The 18,683-nt window shown below is 48.4% G+C and overlaps 1 protein-coding gene across 2 annotated transcripts in view; it reads left to right on the top strand.

Moving 5' to 3' along the window:
• LPCAT2 (lysophosphatidylcholine acyltransferase 2) overlaps positions 1-18,683 on the top strand; it is a 660,866-nt gene that overhangs the window by 472,061 nt on the left and 170,122 nt on the right. For both annotated transcript variants that reach the window (XM_040328743.1, XM_040328745.1), the window contains exon 11: positions 11,044-11,169. In XM_040328743.1, the coding sequence (XP_040184677.1) occupies positions 11,044-11,169 (126 nt within the window). The remainder of the gene's footprint in view (positions 1-11,043; positions 11,170-18,683) is intronic.

Raw genomic sequence — 18,683 nt, 5'->3', positions numbered from 1 at the left:
CATAATCAAAAAGGTGACTAAAAAGTGGCACGCTTGTGTAATAATTGTCCACGTACAAGTGGTACCCCTTTCCGAATAAGGGTGACACCAATTCCCACACTATCTTACCAGCGCTCCCTATGTAATCTGGGCAATTCTCCGGCTCTACGTGACTGTCTTTTCCCTCGTAAACCATAAAGCTAGATGTATAGCCTGTTGCCCTGTCACAGAGCTTATACATCTTGACCCTGTATCTGGCACGCTTGCTGGGAAGGTATTGTTTGAATGACAAGCGGCCAGAAAACTTAATCAGGGACTCATCAACGCAGACAACTTGATGGGGATTATACAAGGCTGCAAACCGTTCGTTGAGGTGGTTTACGAGGGGCCGAATTTTGTAGAGCCGATCGAATCCAGGGTCTCCCCGAGGACGACAGAGTTCATTGTCACTAAAATGCATGAACCGCAAGATCTGCTCGTATCGTGTCCTGGCCATGGAGGCATAGAAAATGGGCATATGGTGAACTGGGTGCGTGGACCAATACATCCGCAGCTCACTCTTTTTAGTAATGCCCATGATGAGGGAAAGGCCCAGAAAGATCTTAAATTCGGAAACCGTAATTGGCTTCCAATCTCTGGCAAGGGACAGCTGGGGATTAGCGGCGATGAATTGACCAGCGTACAAATTGCTTTGGTCCACAATAGATCTATAGAGATCTTCGGTGAAAAACAGCGAATAAAAATCCAGTGACGTAAAATCAACTGTATTCACCTGAATTCCGGGTTGGCCAGTGAATGGGGGAAGTACGGGTGCTGCAGAAGTGGTGGGTACCCAATCAGGATTGGCGAATGCAGCAGGAAGGGCACTATGGGGACGGGCCTGTCTTTGTCGTCTTCTTCTTGGTGGCAGCGGGACACTACTCGTGCTTGCCACCTCGTCAGCTTGAACTGCACTTATGGGACTCGCCACGTCACCAAGTGTTACTGCAGTGCTGGATGTATGACCAGGATGTACTAGGCCACTGGTGCTTGCCAGTTCACCAGAAGGAATAGCGGCGCTAGTACTTCTCTGCTCTATACGAGAGCCCTGCGGTTCTTGCACCTCAGCGACAGCAGAAGATCGGGGTCTGGTACGCCTGACCCTAGCAGGGACCACAACTCCGTCGTCAGAGCTATCTGTCAGGGAGCCACTGTCGCCTACAGGATCGTATTCTGAGCAAGAATTTGACAGATGCGTGACCTCCTCATCACTATCTGTCAGGCTCATAAACAAGTAGGCCTCTTCATCACTGTACCATCGATTTGCCATTTTGGGCTCTAAATTTAGGGGTACGGTGGTGAGATTCACAGGCAAAAAAGCACCTGACCTGTTAGCAACTGAGTCAAGCGCTACCAAAAAAACTGTTAGTGATCGCAGAGATCAGGCCTGACTCTGCGAACGCGGCAGTTATGTGTTTTTGTGTTTTGTGTCAGTAATCGATCGATCGATACTGCACTTCGGTGGGCTGGGCTGGGCGAAGGGGCTAAACGCAGGTGCTAGCAGGTATCTGGGCTGATCCCGCTAACCATGCGTTTTTGGGAACCCTAAACTGCAGGGGACGCTAGTATAGATCTGATCAGATCAGGTATCGATCCGTTCAGATACTATACCACTAAAGGGAGGCGTATGGTGCGTGCGTGGGTGTTAGCGCTATTGGCACTAATCTGACGCTGCCTGGGGCGACGCAGACCCTATCTGGCGCTAAAACCAAACTTTGATCACCCGCCGGGCGATCAGGGGGTTAAAACTTTATTGCAAAAAAAATGGCGGGTGCCTTGATGCTATAAAAAATGAACTAGCTAAACTGCATCACCCGTGACACTTATACTGTGATCACTGGTGACAGGGGGTAATGAAGGGGTTAAACCTTTATTGGGGGGGTTAGGGGGGGTCCCTAGACTTTTTAGGGCCTAAGACTAATTACCCTAACAATTATTTTTGTCACTAATAACACTAGTACAGCGATCAAAAAAAAATCTGATCGCTGTACTGGGTGACACAGTGACAGGCAGTGAAGGGGTTAATTTGGGGGGTGATCGGGGGGTTAAATGTATGCCTATTTGACCTGGTGTTAGTGTAGTGTTGTGCAACTCACGTTTCAGATGCTCTCTCCCTCTCGGTCTGGAACGAAAAGACCGACACGAGGGAGAGAGCAGTACTTCCCCTGTCAATGTTTACAAAACATTGACATGGGAAGACAACCATTGGTTTAGAGTGATCACCAGGTCCAGGCCAGATTTTATTGGCCTGGACCTGATGATTGATCAGTTCTGCAACGAATCTGATCATCGGGAACGGCGGGGGGGGGCGCGCGCGCCCCCTTGCCGTTCACGCGCCCAACGTTGTACTACGTGCTCCCGCCTAGGAGAGCCAACTTGCCGACGTAGAATGGCGGTGCGCTGTCGGCAAGTAGTTAAACTGCCCTCATCTACAAACCAAAGTTAGTTTCTTTGATCTAAGAACCAAGAGATACATTGTATCTCTTCATTATCTCTCTGCGTTGCGAAATGTCTTTTATTTTTTGACAGCTCTGGCTCTGTACTGCTTATATAAAATAAAAAAAAGCTGACAATTACATTTAAAATCTGACAGTGACAGTCAGTGTCCGTAAGTGAGGGAGCCTGACTTTACAGACTGCCCCCTCACTGTATATACATATTTTCTCCTGCATAACTCCTTGTACACACTGCCCCCCCCCCCCCAAATGACATCTCCAAAACCTAAGAAAAAAGCTAGCACTTACATTTAAAAGCTTTAAAGCAAAAGTCAGTACAGACTGCCCCCTCACTGTATATACTGCTGTACTGCTCTCCTGTCTTTCTCTGCCACAAACCCCCTCCACAGTGACTGGTTGCCCAACCAATGCAAAAATGGACGAAAAACTGACCATTTATCAATTTACATCCATTTTTCATCCGAACAGTTTATTTTTACGAATGAAAAATGGGGCTTTCATCCGTATAAAAACGATGTTGGGGCGTGGCCAGGATGTCAGACTGAACGGACATGTTCCCTGAGCTCTCCTGGAGTGATCCGCTATTTCTCCCGTATCTCCTGACTGGGCCTGCCTGAGGGGGCCCGCGGATCTCTGAATGCCATCTAAAACCTATGGGAGTCAGAGGAAAGCCAAGAAGTTGAAGTTCCCCCAGTATATCCCGGAGGACATCGCTCCGATTGCTGGCTCCCTGTCATCTCCTGCGTGCCTTTGCAATATGACGTCACAGACTGACCATGAGGTGGACCCTGCTACGGCTCCCCCTGGAATACCTGAGGTGATGGCGGCAATTTCATTGTGCCAGGCGGCCTTAACTACTAAAATCGAGGAAGTCCAGCTGGATGTGAGCCTTATTCCACAGGACTTCGACAAGATCCACTCGCGGGTGCCGGAGGCTGAACGGCGTGTGAGTGAGTGTCATGGACCATGATGCTTCTATTCAGGCCCTGCAGTCTAAGGTCAGGGCCCTCAAGTATTGAGAGGAAGACGCCGAGAATAGAAGCTGCCAGGAACAATTGCCGGATAGTGGGACTACCGGAGGGGGTGGAGGGACGATCACCAGCCCAGTTCGCAGAGAACCTCCTCCGCTCATTGCTGCCGACGGCCCAGCTCTCCCAGTACTTTGCGGTGCAACGAGGCTCACCGAGTTCCGTCCAGGCTCAGGCCTGAAGGGACCCCTCCTCGCACCTTCATACTCCGGCTACTTAATTTCCGGGTTTGGGATTAGCTGCTTCGGGCCTCTCATGCTGTGGGCGAACTACCTTACTGCAACGTCAAGCTTCTGCTGTTTCCCGACTACACTATGGAGACCCAGCGACAGCGCCGTTCCTTCGGGATCAAGGCTGCCCTCCGACGCAATGGCATCAAGTACAAGTTACTGGTGGTGGACGGTGTAATATTTATACATCAATAAAGACCAACCTTGTTGTTAGAAAAAAAAAGGATGTTGACAGAAGCGGATGAAAATAGATGATCATTCGTTGTCATCCATTTCCATTGGAATGCATTGATGTCCGTTTTTCATCCATCAATGTGTGAAAGGGGTCTGCATTTAAAGCTGACTGTATAGTTTTCAGGCGTTTTGGAGGGTGTTTTTCCAGGGGGGTTGGGCTTTTTGCAGCGTTTTTGTACAGGCATTTTGGGGTCTAAAGGTCACCAATTGAAAACACCTGTAATCTGCCTAAAAAGAAGCTCATGTACTTTTTTGAGCTTCAGGCATTTTGCTTTAGGCAACAGAACATGTGAACAGGGGCCATTTAAATGACTGAGATTTTGCTTGTTGGGCATTTTGGAACTTTTGAGATGAGCATTTTACAAGCTGAAAACTTTCAGGCGTGAATACAGCCTAAAAGTGAAAAACTTAAAGAAATGTTACACTTTAAAAACAATGGCCCAGATTCAGGTAGATTTGCCCTTTAGTTGCACATGTGAAGAGCAGCTGATTTGCTCTGCGCTGGGGCAAATTGGAAAGATTGCCACCTGATTCAGGATTCCTTTTGTCTGCTAACTTGCTCCTTTGTAAGGCAAAAATCAGGGCCTAAGGCAGCGCAAGTGAAAGTGGGTGTGCCCTATGCAAATTATCTTTTTTCCACTCAGCAGTGGTTTGCTCCTATTTTCAGGGCAAATTTTGCCCACCTGCTTGCACTGAGCAAATAAATAGGGGCAGACCTGCGCAGGTCCTGTGCAAAATTACATCCTGCTTGTTCCACCCCCCCTGAGCAAGGTCATTTTGCCCTTTTTTCTGAGATGGCACCTCCTGATAAGGAAAAAAAAAAGAAAAGCAAATTTTGTCTCCGCTGAGATGGATATACTGCTTGCGGCACTGACGCGCCATACTGCCGTTCTTTTTGGTTCAGAGCGGAAGAATACCACCGTAGCCCAAAGGAGGGCAATATATGAGGCTATTACATTGGACATAAATGCCCTGGGCTTTGAGGACCGGACTTGGATGGACATCCAAAAAAATTTTACTGACATGCGTCGTCGAGTCAGGGACAAAATTGTCCTAATCAGAAAGCATAGCAGGGGCACGGGAGGAGGACCAGCCTGTTCTGTGCGACTCAATCCGGAGGAGGAGGTCATCTCTCAGAGTCTAGCGCTGGAGCAGGTGGAGGGACTGCCAGGCTATGACTCCACTGTTGGGGACTTGGGGACTGGTAAGTTTTTTTGTGTCTCATATCTGCTGTGTATCATGGGAGGGGGTAGAAGTGAACATATGAGGGGGTAGAAGGGAACATGTAACAAGTTTTTGTTTCTCATATTTGCTGTGTATCATGGGAGGGGGTAGAAGGGAACATATGAGGGGGTAGAAGGGAACATGTAACAAGTTTTTGTTTCTCATATCTGCTGTGTATCATGGGAGGGGGTAGAAGGGAACATATGATAAGTGTGTTGCTCCAGCAACATTTTTGTTTTGTGTCATCCACAGATGTTGATGATGAGGCTGGGCTGTCGTCGGCTGTAGGGCGACCCACGCCATCCCCAGAACATCATGGGGTGCAGTCAGGCCCTCTGCAGATCCTGGGCATGTTGGTGGAGGAGGATATCGGCCAGAGTCCATCTAGGGAGGAGGAAGTGGTGGAGGAGTCCATTATCCTCAACCTGGATGAATCTGTGTACCTCCAGGAGGATGGATCGCACCATCCCTGACCGACCCACCACCCCCCCGACCATAACATCATCCCCCTCCAGTGTCCCTCCCTCCAGTGTCCCCCCTCCAGTGTCACTCCCTCCTGTGTGACCCCCTCCCCTTCTGCTCCCTCAGTTTGTGCCCCAGCCTCTCCTCCAAGGAAGGCTCTTTCTAAAACTAGGGGTGTACCCTCCAGCCTCCGTGAGGGTCTGCAGGAGGAGCAGACCCGGCAGACCCACCATATAGGGGAGATGGTGGGAGACCTGAGGCGGGTGGCGGACAGCCTGGCATCCTCCTCCTCTGTCCAGCAGTGTTAGTGGCAACTGTGCAGCCATTGTGACCTGTCTGGTTGAACAGCAGGATGCCACTGCATTATTAACTTCGGAGGTGAGCAGGTTGGCAGGTGCGGTGGAGGCCAACACTGCTGCTGTGCGGGAGGAGGGGAGACTTACCCGACGGCAGTTGAGGATAACCACCACATGGCAGATGAGGATGTTGGGACAGACCAACACCGTCCTCAACCGCCTGGCCAATGCCACCACCTGCCAGGAGAGATGAAGTAGGGGTTGATGCCCCCACCCCATGCTCCACCACGGCGTCTGAGGAGCCAGAGCCGGGGCACCCTTGGGCCAAGGATGTCCAAAAGAAAAAAATAATTTATGACCATTTTTTTTTTGGTGGCTCAGATTATGAGCTTGTTTTTTGGTTATGCTCAGATTTTTTTTTTTTTTTCTTATTGATGCTCAGATTATGAGCTTTTTTTTATTTTGTAGCTGCCCCTGGCATGTTGGCACACAGATGTGAGATCCAGAAAGTGTGGGTGCTCTGCTTGTTCAGCTCGTCTGTCTTGGTGCTGCTGTAGTTGCTCTCCAGCTGAGCTGTGGCCATCTGTTGCTAACTTGCCCCTGCTTTTATAAAGTGCAAATTTGCCCCGGCCAAACAGCTTGCGAGCTTTGGGAGCAAAATGCTCCTCACACGCGCAAGTTTATGAATCAGTGGCAGTTCCTCATTTGCATATTTGCTGAGGGAAAACCATGAGAGCGCAAGTTGCTCCCTGAGCAAAATTGCCCCTTAATTGCGCCGGGGCAGAGAAACTGCCTCCGTGCAAAAATGGCACATTTCAGGCTTAGCTTGCTTTCTGGGTCACCCGCAAATTTGCCTGGGAGCAAATCCATACTTGCGCGGCGCAAATCACACTTGCTCCCGCGCAAGTCGTACCTGAATCTGGGCCTCTATGTATGTATTGGAAGCGCGCAAGCTTTTTTCCCCGGGCAAACTTGCTCCTGCTAAAAGCAGGGGCAAGTTAGCAAAAGATGGCCAAATGTCATCTGAAGGAGCGCGCAACTTCAGCAGCACCTAGACAGACGAGCTGAACAAGCAGAGCACCCACATTTTCGGGACCTCACATCTGTGCACCAACATGCCAGGGGCAGCTATGGTTCTTGATATTCTATTGACTGAGCCGACTCGTAGGAGGGCACGGGAGAGGATTTACAGAGGGCGCTACAACCTTTTTGAGATTAGTGATAATGAGGTGTATCGCATGTTTCGCTTCAGCCCTGAAGTCATCCTTGAGTTGGTAACAATCCTGCAGGATGACATCAGCAGCCCGACCCATCGGGGACAGGCAGTGCAGCCACTGGTGAAGGTAGTCGCAACCCTTCATTTTCTGGCAAGTGGCTCATTTCAGCGCACAGGTGGAGTGGTGGCGGGGATGTCCCAATCCAGCATGAGCAGGTGTGTGCACCAAGTGATCCCTGCAATACTCAGACGAATGGGCACACAATTTATCAAACCAACCACGGCTGACCTGCGGCAGAAGGCAATCAGTGATTTTTATGCAATAGCCAGATTTCCACGCACTGTGGGTGCAATAGATTGTACCCATGTGGCACTACGCCCCCCCCCCCGGCTCCTCAAGCATATCTACTGCAACAGGAAACATTGGCATTCGATAAATGTGCAGATGATTGTGGATGCACATGGCCTCATATGGCATGTCCATGCCAAACACCCAGGGTCAAGCCATGACAGTTTTATTTACCGACACAGCCCCATCCCAACCGAGTTTGACCAGAACATGTATGGAGACAGCTGGCTGATTGGTGAGTGACATGGGTGTCAGGTATGACTGCCCCCCCCCCCATGATGCAGACATCACAAGGGGCACATGCACGACTAACATCCTCATGTCTTTTCCCTTCCAGGTGACTCTGCATATGCCCTGGGACCTCACATGATGACCCCATTTCGTAACCCTCAAACACCAGGAGAGGAAAGATATAACGAAGCCCATGCACGTACCCGTGCGGTGGTGGAGCGCACATTTGGCATCCTTAAATCTCGATTCAGATGTCTGGCTAAATCAGGGGGGACCCTGTTGTATTCACCCAACTTTGTGTGCCAAATCGTCGGGGCATGTAGTATTCTCCACAATTTTGCTGAGAGAAGGGGCATGCACATTGAGCTACGCAATGACCTTACCCCCGAACCACGCAACCCCCCCCCCAAGAAACACTACCGGATCTTCTGAGGGAAGAGCAATCCGGAATGGTCTTGTGGAACGTCTCTTTGCACATTAAACACACCCTGATCTTGTCACAAGTATAATGCATGTATGCACACCACTGTAGTCCCTAGCACACACCCGACACATGCACCCCAAATTGGATTAGACCCAACAATACCCCATGGTATTAGGGAGCAGCAACGCCGCGTCAAGGCTCCAATTATGTTGCTGTCCATTCAAACACCTTTCACATGGCAGAGGGTGACACCCCTTTTCGAGCAGGAGTGCCACCCCCCCCATTCACACACCAGTCACACTGTAGTATACACTCCTCACCGTGTGTAGGGACTACAAATAAATATAAAAGCTCATATCCTGAGCATATATCAAAAATATAATAAACTCATATCCTGAGCATATATCCAAAAAAAAAAAAAAAATCATATTATGACCATAAAATAAATGTAGAAATCTGATCATTTTTTGGATTTCTTCTTTGGGCCAAGGGTGCCCCGGCTCTGGCTCCTCAATCTCCGTGGTGCGGAGGAGGCATGGGGTGGGGATTGAGGGGGGGGAGGATCATCAACCCCTACTTCCACACTCCTCGCCGGTGGTGGCTGCATGCCCTCCATGGCGTTGGCCAGGCGGGCGAGGATGGTGTTGGTCTGGGCCAACATCCTCATTTGGCGGGTGGTGGTATCCCGCTGATGACGGCGGGTAACTCTCCCCTCCTCCCGCACTGCAGCGGTGTTGGCCTGCACAGCAGCGGTGTTGGCCTCCACCGCAGCTGTCATCCTGCTTAATAAAGCGGGTGTGGTCTCCTGAGCCACCAAGCAGGTGACTATGGCCTTGGAGTTGCCACTTATTTCCCCCAGGCTCTGTGAGACATGTTTGTCCCGGTCCGCATGCAGGGTGAGGGCATGCTGCACAGAGGTGGAGGTGGATGCCATGCTGTCCGCCAGACGACGCACCTCTCCCACCATGGCCCCTATATGGCGGGTCTGCAGGGCCTGCTCCTCCAGCAGACCGTCACGGAGGCTGGAGGATATATGCCTCGTTTTGGACTGAGCCTTCCTGGGAGGAGAGGCTCGGGCACGGACAGAGGGAGAAGGGGAGGGGTCCACAATGGAGGGGCTTGCCCTGGAGGGGCTTGCCCTGGAGGGGGATGACGTGCTGGACGGGGGGGTGGTGGGTTGCCCAGGGATGGTGGTATCCTCCTGGAGGGAGCCAGAGTCCTCCTGGATGAGGAAAAAGGAATCCTCCTCCAAAACCACTTCCTCCACCATACTTGGCCCCGGTAGGATCTCCTCCTGGACCAGCATAGACAGAATGTCCATGGGGCCTGACTGGACCCCTGGCTCTGGTATGGATGGGCTGGGTCGACCCGCAGCCGAAGACGGCCCAGCTTCATCTTCCTCATCACCACCTGTGGATGACACCAAAACGAAATATTTTGCTGGTGCAACACACTGCTCACATGTTCATTTCTACCCCCTCCCATGATGCACAGCAGATATGAAACAAAAATAACACTTCCATCTTCACTTCTACCCACAAATATGTTCACTTCTACCCCCTCCCATGATGCACAGCAGATATGAAACAAAAATAACACTTCCATCTTCACTTCTACCCACAAATATGTTCACCTCTACCCCCTCCCATGATGCACAGCAGATATGAAACAAAAATAACACTTCCATCTTCACTTCTACCCACAAATATGTTCACTTCTACCCCCTCCCATGATGCACAGCAGATATGAAACAAAAATAACTTACCAGTCCCCAAGTTCCCAACAGTGGAGTCGTACCCTGCAAGTCCCTCCACCTGCTCCTGCACGAAAGTTTGGGCAATAAGCTCCTCCTCATGATTTAGCCGGATCTTACATCGCGGCCCACCTCCCGTGCCACCGGTATATTTTCTGATAAGAGCCAGTTTATCCCGGACCCTGCGCCTCATATCGTTCAGTTTTTTCTGGATGTCATCCCAGGAACGCTCTTCATTACCCAGGGCATTGATGTCCAGGGCAATGGCTTCAAATATAGCCCTCCTTTGTGCAACAGTGGTGTTTGCCCGCTGGGCACCATATAGAAGCTCTTTATGTTGCTGGAGTGCAGCAATTAAGATGTCCATCTCCGCAGCCACAAAGTTTGCCTTCCTTTTTTTTGTTACTTTGGGAGGTGCCATCTCTTCAAAATGGGCTGAATTTCCTTGCTCAGGGGGGGTAGGAAAAAGCAGGATGAAATTCAGCAAAGAACCTGCGCAAGTCTGCTCCTATTTATTTGCTCAGTGCAAGCAGCTGAGCATGATTTGCCCTGAAAGTATGCTAGGCGCAGTTTGACGCATGCGCAGACGGCAGCGCTCTAACTGCGCATGCGCGCGCCCGGCGCAAACCTCTGCTGAGCCGAAAATTCCTCATTTACATAGGGGCACACCCACTTTGACTTGCACGGCCTTGCGCCCTCAGCTTTGCCTTAAACAGGAGCAAATTAACTGAACAAACGATTCCTGAATCAGGTGGCAATTTGGCAAAATTGCTCCAGCGCAGAGAAATTCAGCTGAGCAGCTCATGTGTAAGTAATGGGCAAATCTACCTGAATCTGGGCCCTTCTGTCTATTTGTATACATTTCTCTATCAGCTTTTTCCCTGGTAACCAGTTGGTTGCTACTTGCTATGTAATATAAAAACTGTTTGCCATGCACTCCTATGCAACAGTATCTAAGTTTTACTCCTTTTGTATTGTACTTATTCTGAACAGATACTGAAATGCTACTCCTTGTATTGTTGTATACGTTTACTGGTATTAAAATTAAGTATATATAAAAAATGTACAATTGTTTTGGGAAAAAGCATCACAACAAGCATGCGTGTCATATTTATTTTTCAGGGCTTTAGGACTGCCATTAACTGATCATACCTATGAAGACTGCAGGCTAATGCTAACTGCCAGAGATTTGACACTACCCATGGAGGCTGGCCTTGTGGAGTTCACAAAAATCAGCAGAAAGTTAAGGTAATATATATATATATATATATATATATATATATATGTTTTTTGGTATGGAATGTTCAAATAATGTGCATTATTATTTTATTTTAATTTGTTTGTTACGGTTAGGACCCTGACAGTGATGCAGGCTAGACCGGAAGCATGTGGAATGGCTTGTAGAACTTAGCCAGACAGGCAAAAATCAGGGGTGGTTATGAAGATAACTATCCCATGACCAAAGGAAAGTACTTTTATGAGACATTGAAGTAGTCTTGGATGTGGTGTGTTTCTACTAATGGACATAGATTTGAAAGGATTGACTGATGCCTAAAGTTGTATGGTGGAAATAGATAACCAATTACCCTTAGGCCTTGTACACACGAGAGGATTATCCGCTGGAAACGGTCCTCCGGACCGTTCCCGCGGATAAATCCTCTGGCGGATTTTGATCTGATGGTTGTACTAACCATCAGATCGAAATCCGCGCGGAATTTCATCCACGGTGACGTGTCGCGCCGTAGCCGTGATGATGACGCGGCGACGTGCGCGACGCTGGAAGGTAAAGACTTCCGATGCATGCGAGGGAGGGGATCGGACAGATTGATCCGGTGAGTCTGTAGAGACCACCGGATCAATCCGCTGGACAGGATTCCAGCGGATAGATTTCTTAGCATGCTAAGAAATTTTTATCCGCTGGAAATCCATCGGCCCGAAAAATATCCGCGGATATATATCCGCTGGGCCGTACACACCACAGGATCTATCCGCTGGAACTGATCCGCGGATAAATACCAGCGGATAGATCCTCTCGTGTGTTCGGGGCCTCAGCCTAATGAGACTAGACTAATATCAAGAGGTGCAGTTATGCATTAAGAAACACACCAAAACTTAGTTTTTGTGCTAAAACAATTAACAACTAATGAAACATTTCAATATAGCTTTAAAAATCTATTCAAGTACACAAATGGCAAACACATAGTCTTGTAAATGCACCTATGATATACGCTAGTATGCTGTAAATGTTTACTAAATATCTTAACCACTTGCTTACTGGGCACATATACCCCCTTCCTGCCCAGGCGAAATTTCAGCTTTCGGCACTGCGTCGCTTTAACAGACAATTGCGCGCTCGTGCGCCGTGGCTCCAAAACAAAATTGATGTCCTTTTTTCCCACAAATAGAGCTTTCTTTTGGTGGTATTTGATCACCTCTGCGGTTTTTATTTTTTGCGTTATAAACAAAAAAAGAACGACAATTTTGAAAAAAACACAATATTTTTTACTTTTTGCTATAATAAATATCCAATTTTTTTTAAAAAAAACTATTTTTTTTTCTCAGTTTAGGCCGATACGTATTCTTCTACGTATTTTTGTTTAAAAAAATCGCAATAAGCGACTGGTTTGCGATCTGCATTTTTATTGGGGCTGCGACATTATGGCGGACACATCGGACACTTTTGACACATTTTTGGGACCATTAACATTTATACAGCGACCAGTGCTATAAATATGCACTGGTTACTGTATAAATGTGACCGACTGGGAAAGGGTTAACACTAGGGGGAGGAAGGGGTTAAATGTGTGCCCTGCATAGTGTTTCTAACTGTGGGGGAAGGGGACTGACTGGGGGAGGTGACCGATCTGTGTCCCTATGTACAAGGGACACAGCATCGGTCTCCTCTCCCTGACAGGACATGGATCTGTGTGTTTACACACACAGATCCACGTCCTTGTCTGTGTATCCGCCGATTGCGGGTAGCTGGCAGACATCGCGGCAGCCAGGCACACGCATCGGCACTTCAGTGATATGGCGGCGCTCGCGCGCCCCCCAGTGGCCGGAGGAGTGGAGGATGTCTATAGACCTCCTCCCGGCAATTGAGAGCCACCTTGTGGTCGTCTTTTGACAATTGCCGGGATGTCAAGTGGTTAAAGGGGTTGTAAAGGTTTGTTTTTTATTTTCTAAATAGGTTACCTTAAGCTAGTGCATTGTTGGTTCACTTACCTTTTCCTTCAATTTCCCTTCTAAATGTTTTTTTTCTTTGTTTTCTTTGTCTGAATTTCTCACTTCCTGTTCCTCCTCAGTAAGGTGTTCAGTAAGCTGTTCTAAATGACTTTCCACGGCTCGGATGATGGTGGAAAGCTTACTGAGGAGAAACAGGAAGTGAGAAATTCAAACAAAGAAAAAAAACATTCAGAAGGAAAATCGAAGGAAAAGGTAAGTGAACCAACAATGCACTAGCTTAAAGGAACCAATTTAGAAAATAAAAGACAAACCTTTACAACCCCTTTAACTTGTAGCTGTGATTTAACTACATTTAAACTGCTGCTTAAAAGCTGCTTATCTTGATGTGTCTTTTTTATCTTTTTTTTTTTTTCAGAATGATTGGTGTTGAAACAAACTCCAACATTTTGGCCAGGTTCACACTGGTACGACACTACAGTCAGACCATGTTCACACTGGTCCGACAAATGCTCTGACATTGGGAGCTCATGACTAGGGATGAGCTGGTCGTTCGACTCGAACGTATGTTCGACTCGAACATCGTCTGTTCGAACGTTCGACGAATTTCAAACAAAATGGGTCATTCGCGCCAAATTCGAGTGACGCGCGTCGGCCCATAATTCACTGTGGCGTTGCGCACTGATGATTGGTCAAGCATGCACCATGACCCTGCATGCTTGGCCAATCACAGCACCCAAAAAACGAAGAACCATAATTGGCCAAACCCAGGGTGGCTTTAGCCAATTATGGCTCAGGGGGTTTAGTACACGCCCCACACTATATTAAGGCCGCCTATAAGGCGGCCTCGTGTAGTGTGTTCCGGCTTTGTTAAAGAGAAGTCAGTCAGACAGTAAGGCCGGGTACACACGGACAAACATGTATGGTGAAAGCGGTCCGTCGGACCGTTTTCACCATACATGTCTGCCAGAGGGCTTCTGTACGATGGTTGTACACACCATCGTACAGAAGTCCGCGCGTAAACAATACGCGGGGCGTGTCCGCGGTGTCGCCGCGTCGATGACGCGGTGTCGCCGCGACAATGACGCGGCGACGTGGGCGGCCCGCCTTTAAAATGCTTCCACGCATGCGTCGAAGTCATTCGACGCATGCGAGGGACGGCGGGCGCCTGGACATGTACGGTAGGTCTGTACTGACGACCGTACATGTCCGAGCGGGCTGAATTCCAGCGGGCTGTTTTAAAACAAGTCCAGGAATATTTGCCCGCTGGGAAAAGGCCCGGCGGGCAAATGTTTGCTGGAATTCGGCCCGCTCGCGCCCACACACGAGCAAACATGTCTGCTGAAACTGGCCTGCGGGCCAGTTTCAGCAGACATGTTTGCTCGTGAGTATGGGGCCTTAGAGAGAGAGAGATAGATAGAGACACAGTGTCTTTTCTACTAGATAGATAGATAGAAAATGGAGAGAGGGAACAAAAAAGGAACCTCCGATAGTGAAGCACAGTAAACCAGGTTGTAATTTATTCAATGAAAAAACCTGTGCTTACATTTACTCCGTACACCTGGAGTGACGTAAGCCGGCGCTGTGAACGCCGCTCATTTTAAAATTGCTGCACGTTTGTAACTTTTTAAATGTAAGCACAGGTTTTTTCATTGAATAAATTACAACCTGGTTTACTGTGCTTCACTATCGGAGGTTCCTTTTTTGTTCCCTCTCTCCATTTCATTTATTTGGGCGGAGTATTGTACGGATTTATCATAAAGACATGGTGCCAGCTCAAGGGGAGAAAGGACAGGGATTACCCTTAAAGGATTGCCACGGTGTGAGAGATTCGATGCTCATCTATATCTACCTAGAGGTAAGAGGCTTGTGAGCCTAGTGAAGGATTCGATCTTCATCTGCTAGTCACTTATCCTACACCTGATTCAGCATTATTGATCGGATCATCTGGCAGCTCTTATTCAATTTTGATCTGTATTTGATTTTTTCACTGAAGGACTCGTTTTGGTTCTTTTCCACATCACTTAATTTACCATTTGTTTAGTTCTCAATTAGGATTTTGGTTTGCACCTGTATTCTGTTACATTATTTGAGCAGGATTAGCTCTCTTATACCACTTGTATACACGGACTATTTAGTGTAATATTTATTTATCTATTTTTTATTTATCTAATTCATTGTTATTCACACTTTTTTATTGTGTTTTATATTTATGTGTCACAGCAATGTGAGATACGTTGCGCAGAATCACTTTCACTATTTTAGATGAATTTGTAATGCTGACTGGATGAGGAGGCGGTAGAGGATGAGGAAGCGGAGTAGGAGGAGTTAGGAACAGGAGGCAAACTGAAGCGCCCTGCAATCCTCGGTGGTGGAAGGACATGCGCCAAACTGCTATCAGCCTCAGGCCCAGCCACCACTGCATTTACCCAGTGCGCTGTTGGGGAGATATAACGTCCCTGACCATGCTTACTGGTCCACGTATACGTAGTTAGGTGGACCTTGGCACAGATGGCGTTGCGCAGTGCACACCTGATTTTGTCCCCCACTTGGTTGTGCAGGGAAGGGATGGCTCGCCTGGAAAAGTAGTGGCGGCTGGGCACGACGTAATGTGGGACAGCCAATGCCATCAGGCTTTTAAAACTCTGCGTCTCCACCAGACGGAATGACAGCATTTCAAAGGCCAGTAATTTTAAAATGCTGGCATTCAGGGCCAGCGATCGTGGGTGGGTAGGGGGGTACTTCCTCTTCCGCTCCAGTGTTTGGGAGATAGAGAGCTGAATGCTTCCATGGGACATTGTGGAGATGTTTGGTGACCCAGGTGGTAGTGTTGCTTGCCGGTCCTCTAATTGAGGGGTGGCAGGTGGCACTGTCACTACAGAGGTAGATAAAGAGGCCGAGAGGCCCGAGACTGATGCAAAAGAGGAAGCAGGAGGAGCCAGAGACCTTTCTTGGTTTTTGAGGTGTCTACTCCACTGCAGCTCGCGCTTTGCACTTAGATGCCTGGTCATGCAGGTTTTGCTCAGGTTGAGAACGTTTATGCCTCGCTTCAGGCTCTGATTGCACAACGTGCAAACCACTCATGTCTTGTCATCAGCACATTGTGTGAAGAACTGCCATGCTAGGGAACTCCTTGGACCTGACTTTGGTGTGCTCGGTCCCTTGCTGCGTTGGGCAGTAGCAGGCATACTGTCTAGGGGACGGACGCTCTGCTTTGGCACCCTGCCCCCTCTTCTGCTGTGCTGGTGGCTCTGTGCGACCACCGCCTCTTTCTCCGAACTACATGGGTCACCTGCACGAGGTTGATTCCATGTCAGGTCGAGGACCTCATCGTCCTCCACATCATCTTCCACCCAGTCTTCACCACTGCCCTCCTTGTCGGTCTGCACAATTGCAAAAGCACCAGCAGTTGGCAACTGTGTTTCATCATCATCCAAGACGTGCTGTGATGGTCCCCCCATGTACACATCTTAAAATATAAGTGGTTGGGCATCGATGCACTCAATCTCTTCCATTTTCTGGGGCTGGGCTAGGTGGATGGCCCTGGGAACACATGCTAACAGACTCATCAAAAAGAAGAAGACTGCTGCATGATTTGGGGCTCAGACTGCTTGGCTGATTTGCAAGGGGGTGAGGTGAAAGACTGATGGTGGACATCGGCTGCAGGCGCCAACTCTGAACTTTCAAAACAAGACTGGTTGGGAGACAATGTGAAGGAACTGGAGGCACTGTCAGCAACCCAATCTACTACCGCCTGTTCTGCTTCTGGCCTAGAGCTGGATTAGGCCCAACCAAATAACGCTGCAGGCTCTGTCGCCTACTCACACCTGAGAAAGGTGTTTCACTTCGGCGTGTAGCTGGCACAGATCGACCACGTCCTCTCCCTGTAACAGGAGCTCCACCAGCAGCACCATGACCGTGGCCACGTCCCTTATTTGACGTTTTCCTCATATTTCTCAAATGTAGGATCTTGCCCTAAATGGGTGTTTTTTAAATACAACAATAGTGTAATATGGTGTAATATGCAGAGATTCACCTATGTAATTCTTTCCCTATAACAAGAAGCAGGAGCCTAGCCCTAAACAATGTACTGCACAGACAGTATATCACAGGGGACAGGTTCAGTGCTGGTGAAATATGCAGAGATTCACCTATATAATTATTTTCCTATAGCAAGAAGCAGGAACCTAGCCCTAAAAAATTTACTGCACAGACAGTATATCACAGGGGAGAGGTGGAGTGCTGGTGAAATATGCAGAGATTCACCTATATATTGCTGTCCCTATAGCAAATAGCTGGAACCTCTCCCTAAACAATGCACTGGACACACACAGTATATCACAGGTGACAGGTGCAGTGCTGGTGAAATAGGCAGAGATTCACCTATATAATTCTTTCCCTATAGCAAGAAGCAGGAACCTAGCCCTAAACAATGTACTGCACAGCCAGTATATCACAGGTGACAGGTGCAGTGCTGGTGAAATAGGCAGAGTCACCTATATATTGCTGTCCCTATAGCAAATAGCTGGAACCTCTCCCTAAACAATGTACTGGACACACACAGTATATCACAGGTGACAGGTGCAGTGCTGGTGAAATAGGCAGAGTCACCTATATATTGCTGTCCCTATAGCAAATAGCTGGAACCTCTCCCTAAACAATGTACTGGACACACACAGTATATCACAGGTGACAGGTGCAGTGCTGGTGAAATAGGCAGAGTCACCTATATATCGCTGTCCCTATAGAAAATAGCTGGAACCTCTCCCTAAACTATAAGATGCAGATCTCACAGAAATAAACAGTGCTGTTGTAGATTTATGAAGCAGGATAATCCTATCTGACACTCTCCCTCAATCAGCAGCAAACCTGTCCCTACCCTAGCTAAAGCAGACTGACGAGCCCTAAACGATGTAATGCACAGTCCCTAAACAGTAAGATGCAGATCTCACAGAAATAAACAGTGCTGGTGAAGATTTCTCAAGCAGGATAATCCTATCTAACACTGTCCCTCAATCATCAGCAGCCTCTCCCCTAGCTAAAGCAAAGTGATGAGCTGTGCTGTGTGCCTCTATCTGATATAGAGGCTGGTCACATGCTTGGTCACATGCTGCACTGGCCAATCCCAGCCATGCCATTAGTAGGCATGGCTGTGATGGCTTCCTAGTCACACTAGTAAAACAAATGGCGATTGGCTGCCGTGCAGCGCGCCATAACATAGCCAAACTCCGAACCCGAACTTTTTCCAATTATTCGGGTTCGGGTACAAAAAAAACCAAAGTCCGTACCGAACCCGAACTTTACAGTTCGGGTTCGCTCAACCCTATTTATGAGGGGCCGAATTTTGTAGAGCCGGTCAAATTCAGGGTCTCCACGCGGACGACAAAGTGCATTGTCACTGAAATGCAAGAACCGCAGGATCGCCTCGTATCGTCTCCTGGCCATGCAAGCAGAGAATATGGGCATATGGTGGTGTGGACTTGTGGACCAATAAGTCCGCAACTTCGGAAATTGGTGTATGCCCATGTTGAGGGTAAGGCTCAGAAAGGTCTTAAATTCGGAAACCGTAAGTGGTTTCC

Source organism: Rana temporaria, chromosome 11 (genome assembly GCF_905171775.1).
Source record: "Rana temporaria chromosome 11, aRanTem1.1, whole genome shotgun sequence".
In the NCBI taxonomy this organism is placed as follows: Eukaryota; Metazoa; Chordata; class Amphibia; order Anura; family Ranidae; genus Rana; species Rana temporaria.
This window is presented reverse-complemented; position numbering and strand designations above follow the sequence as displayed.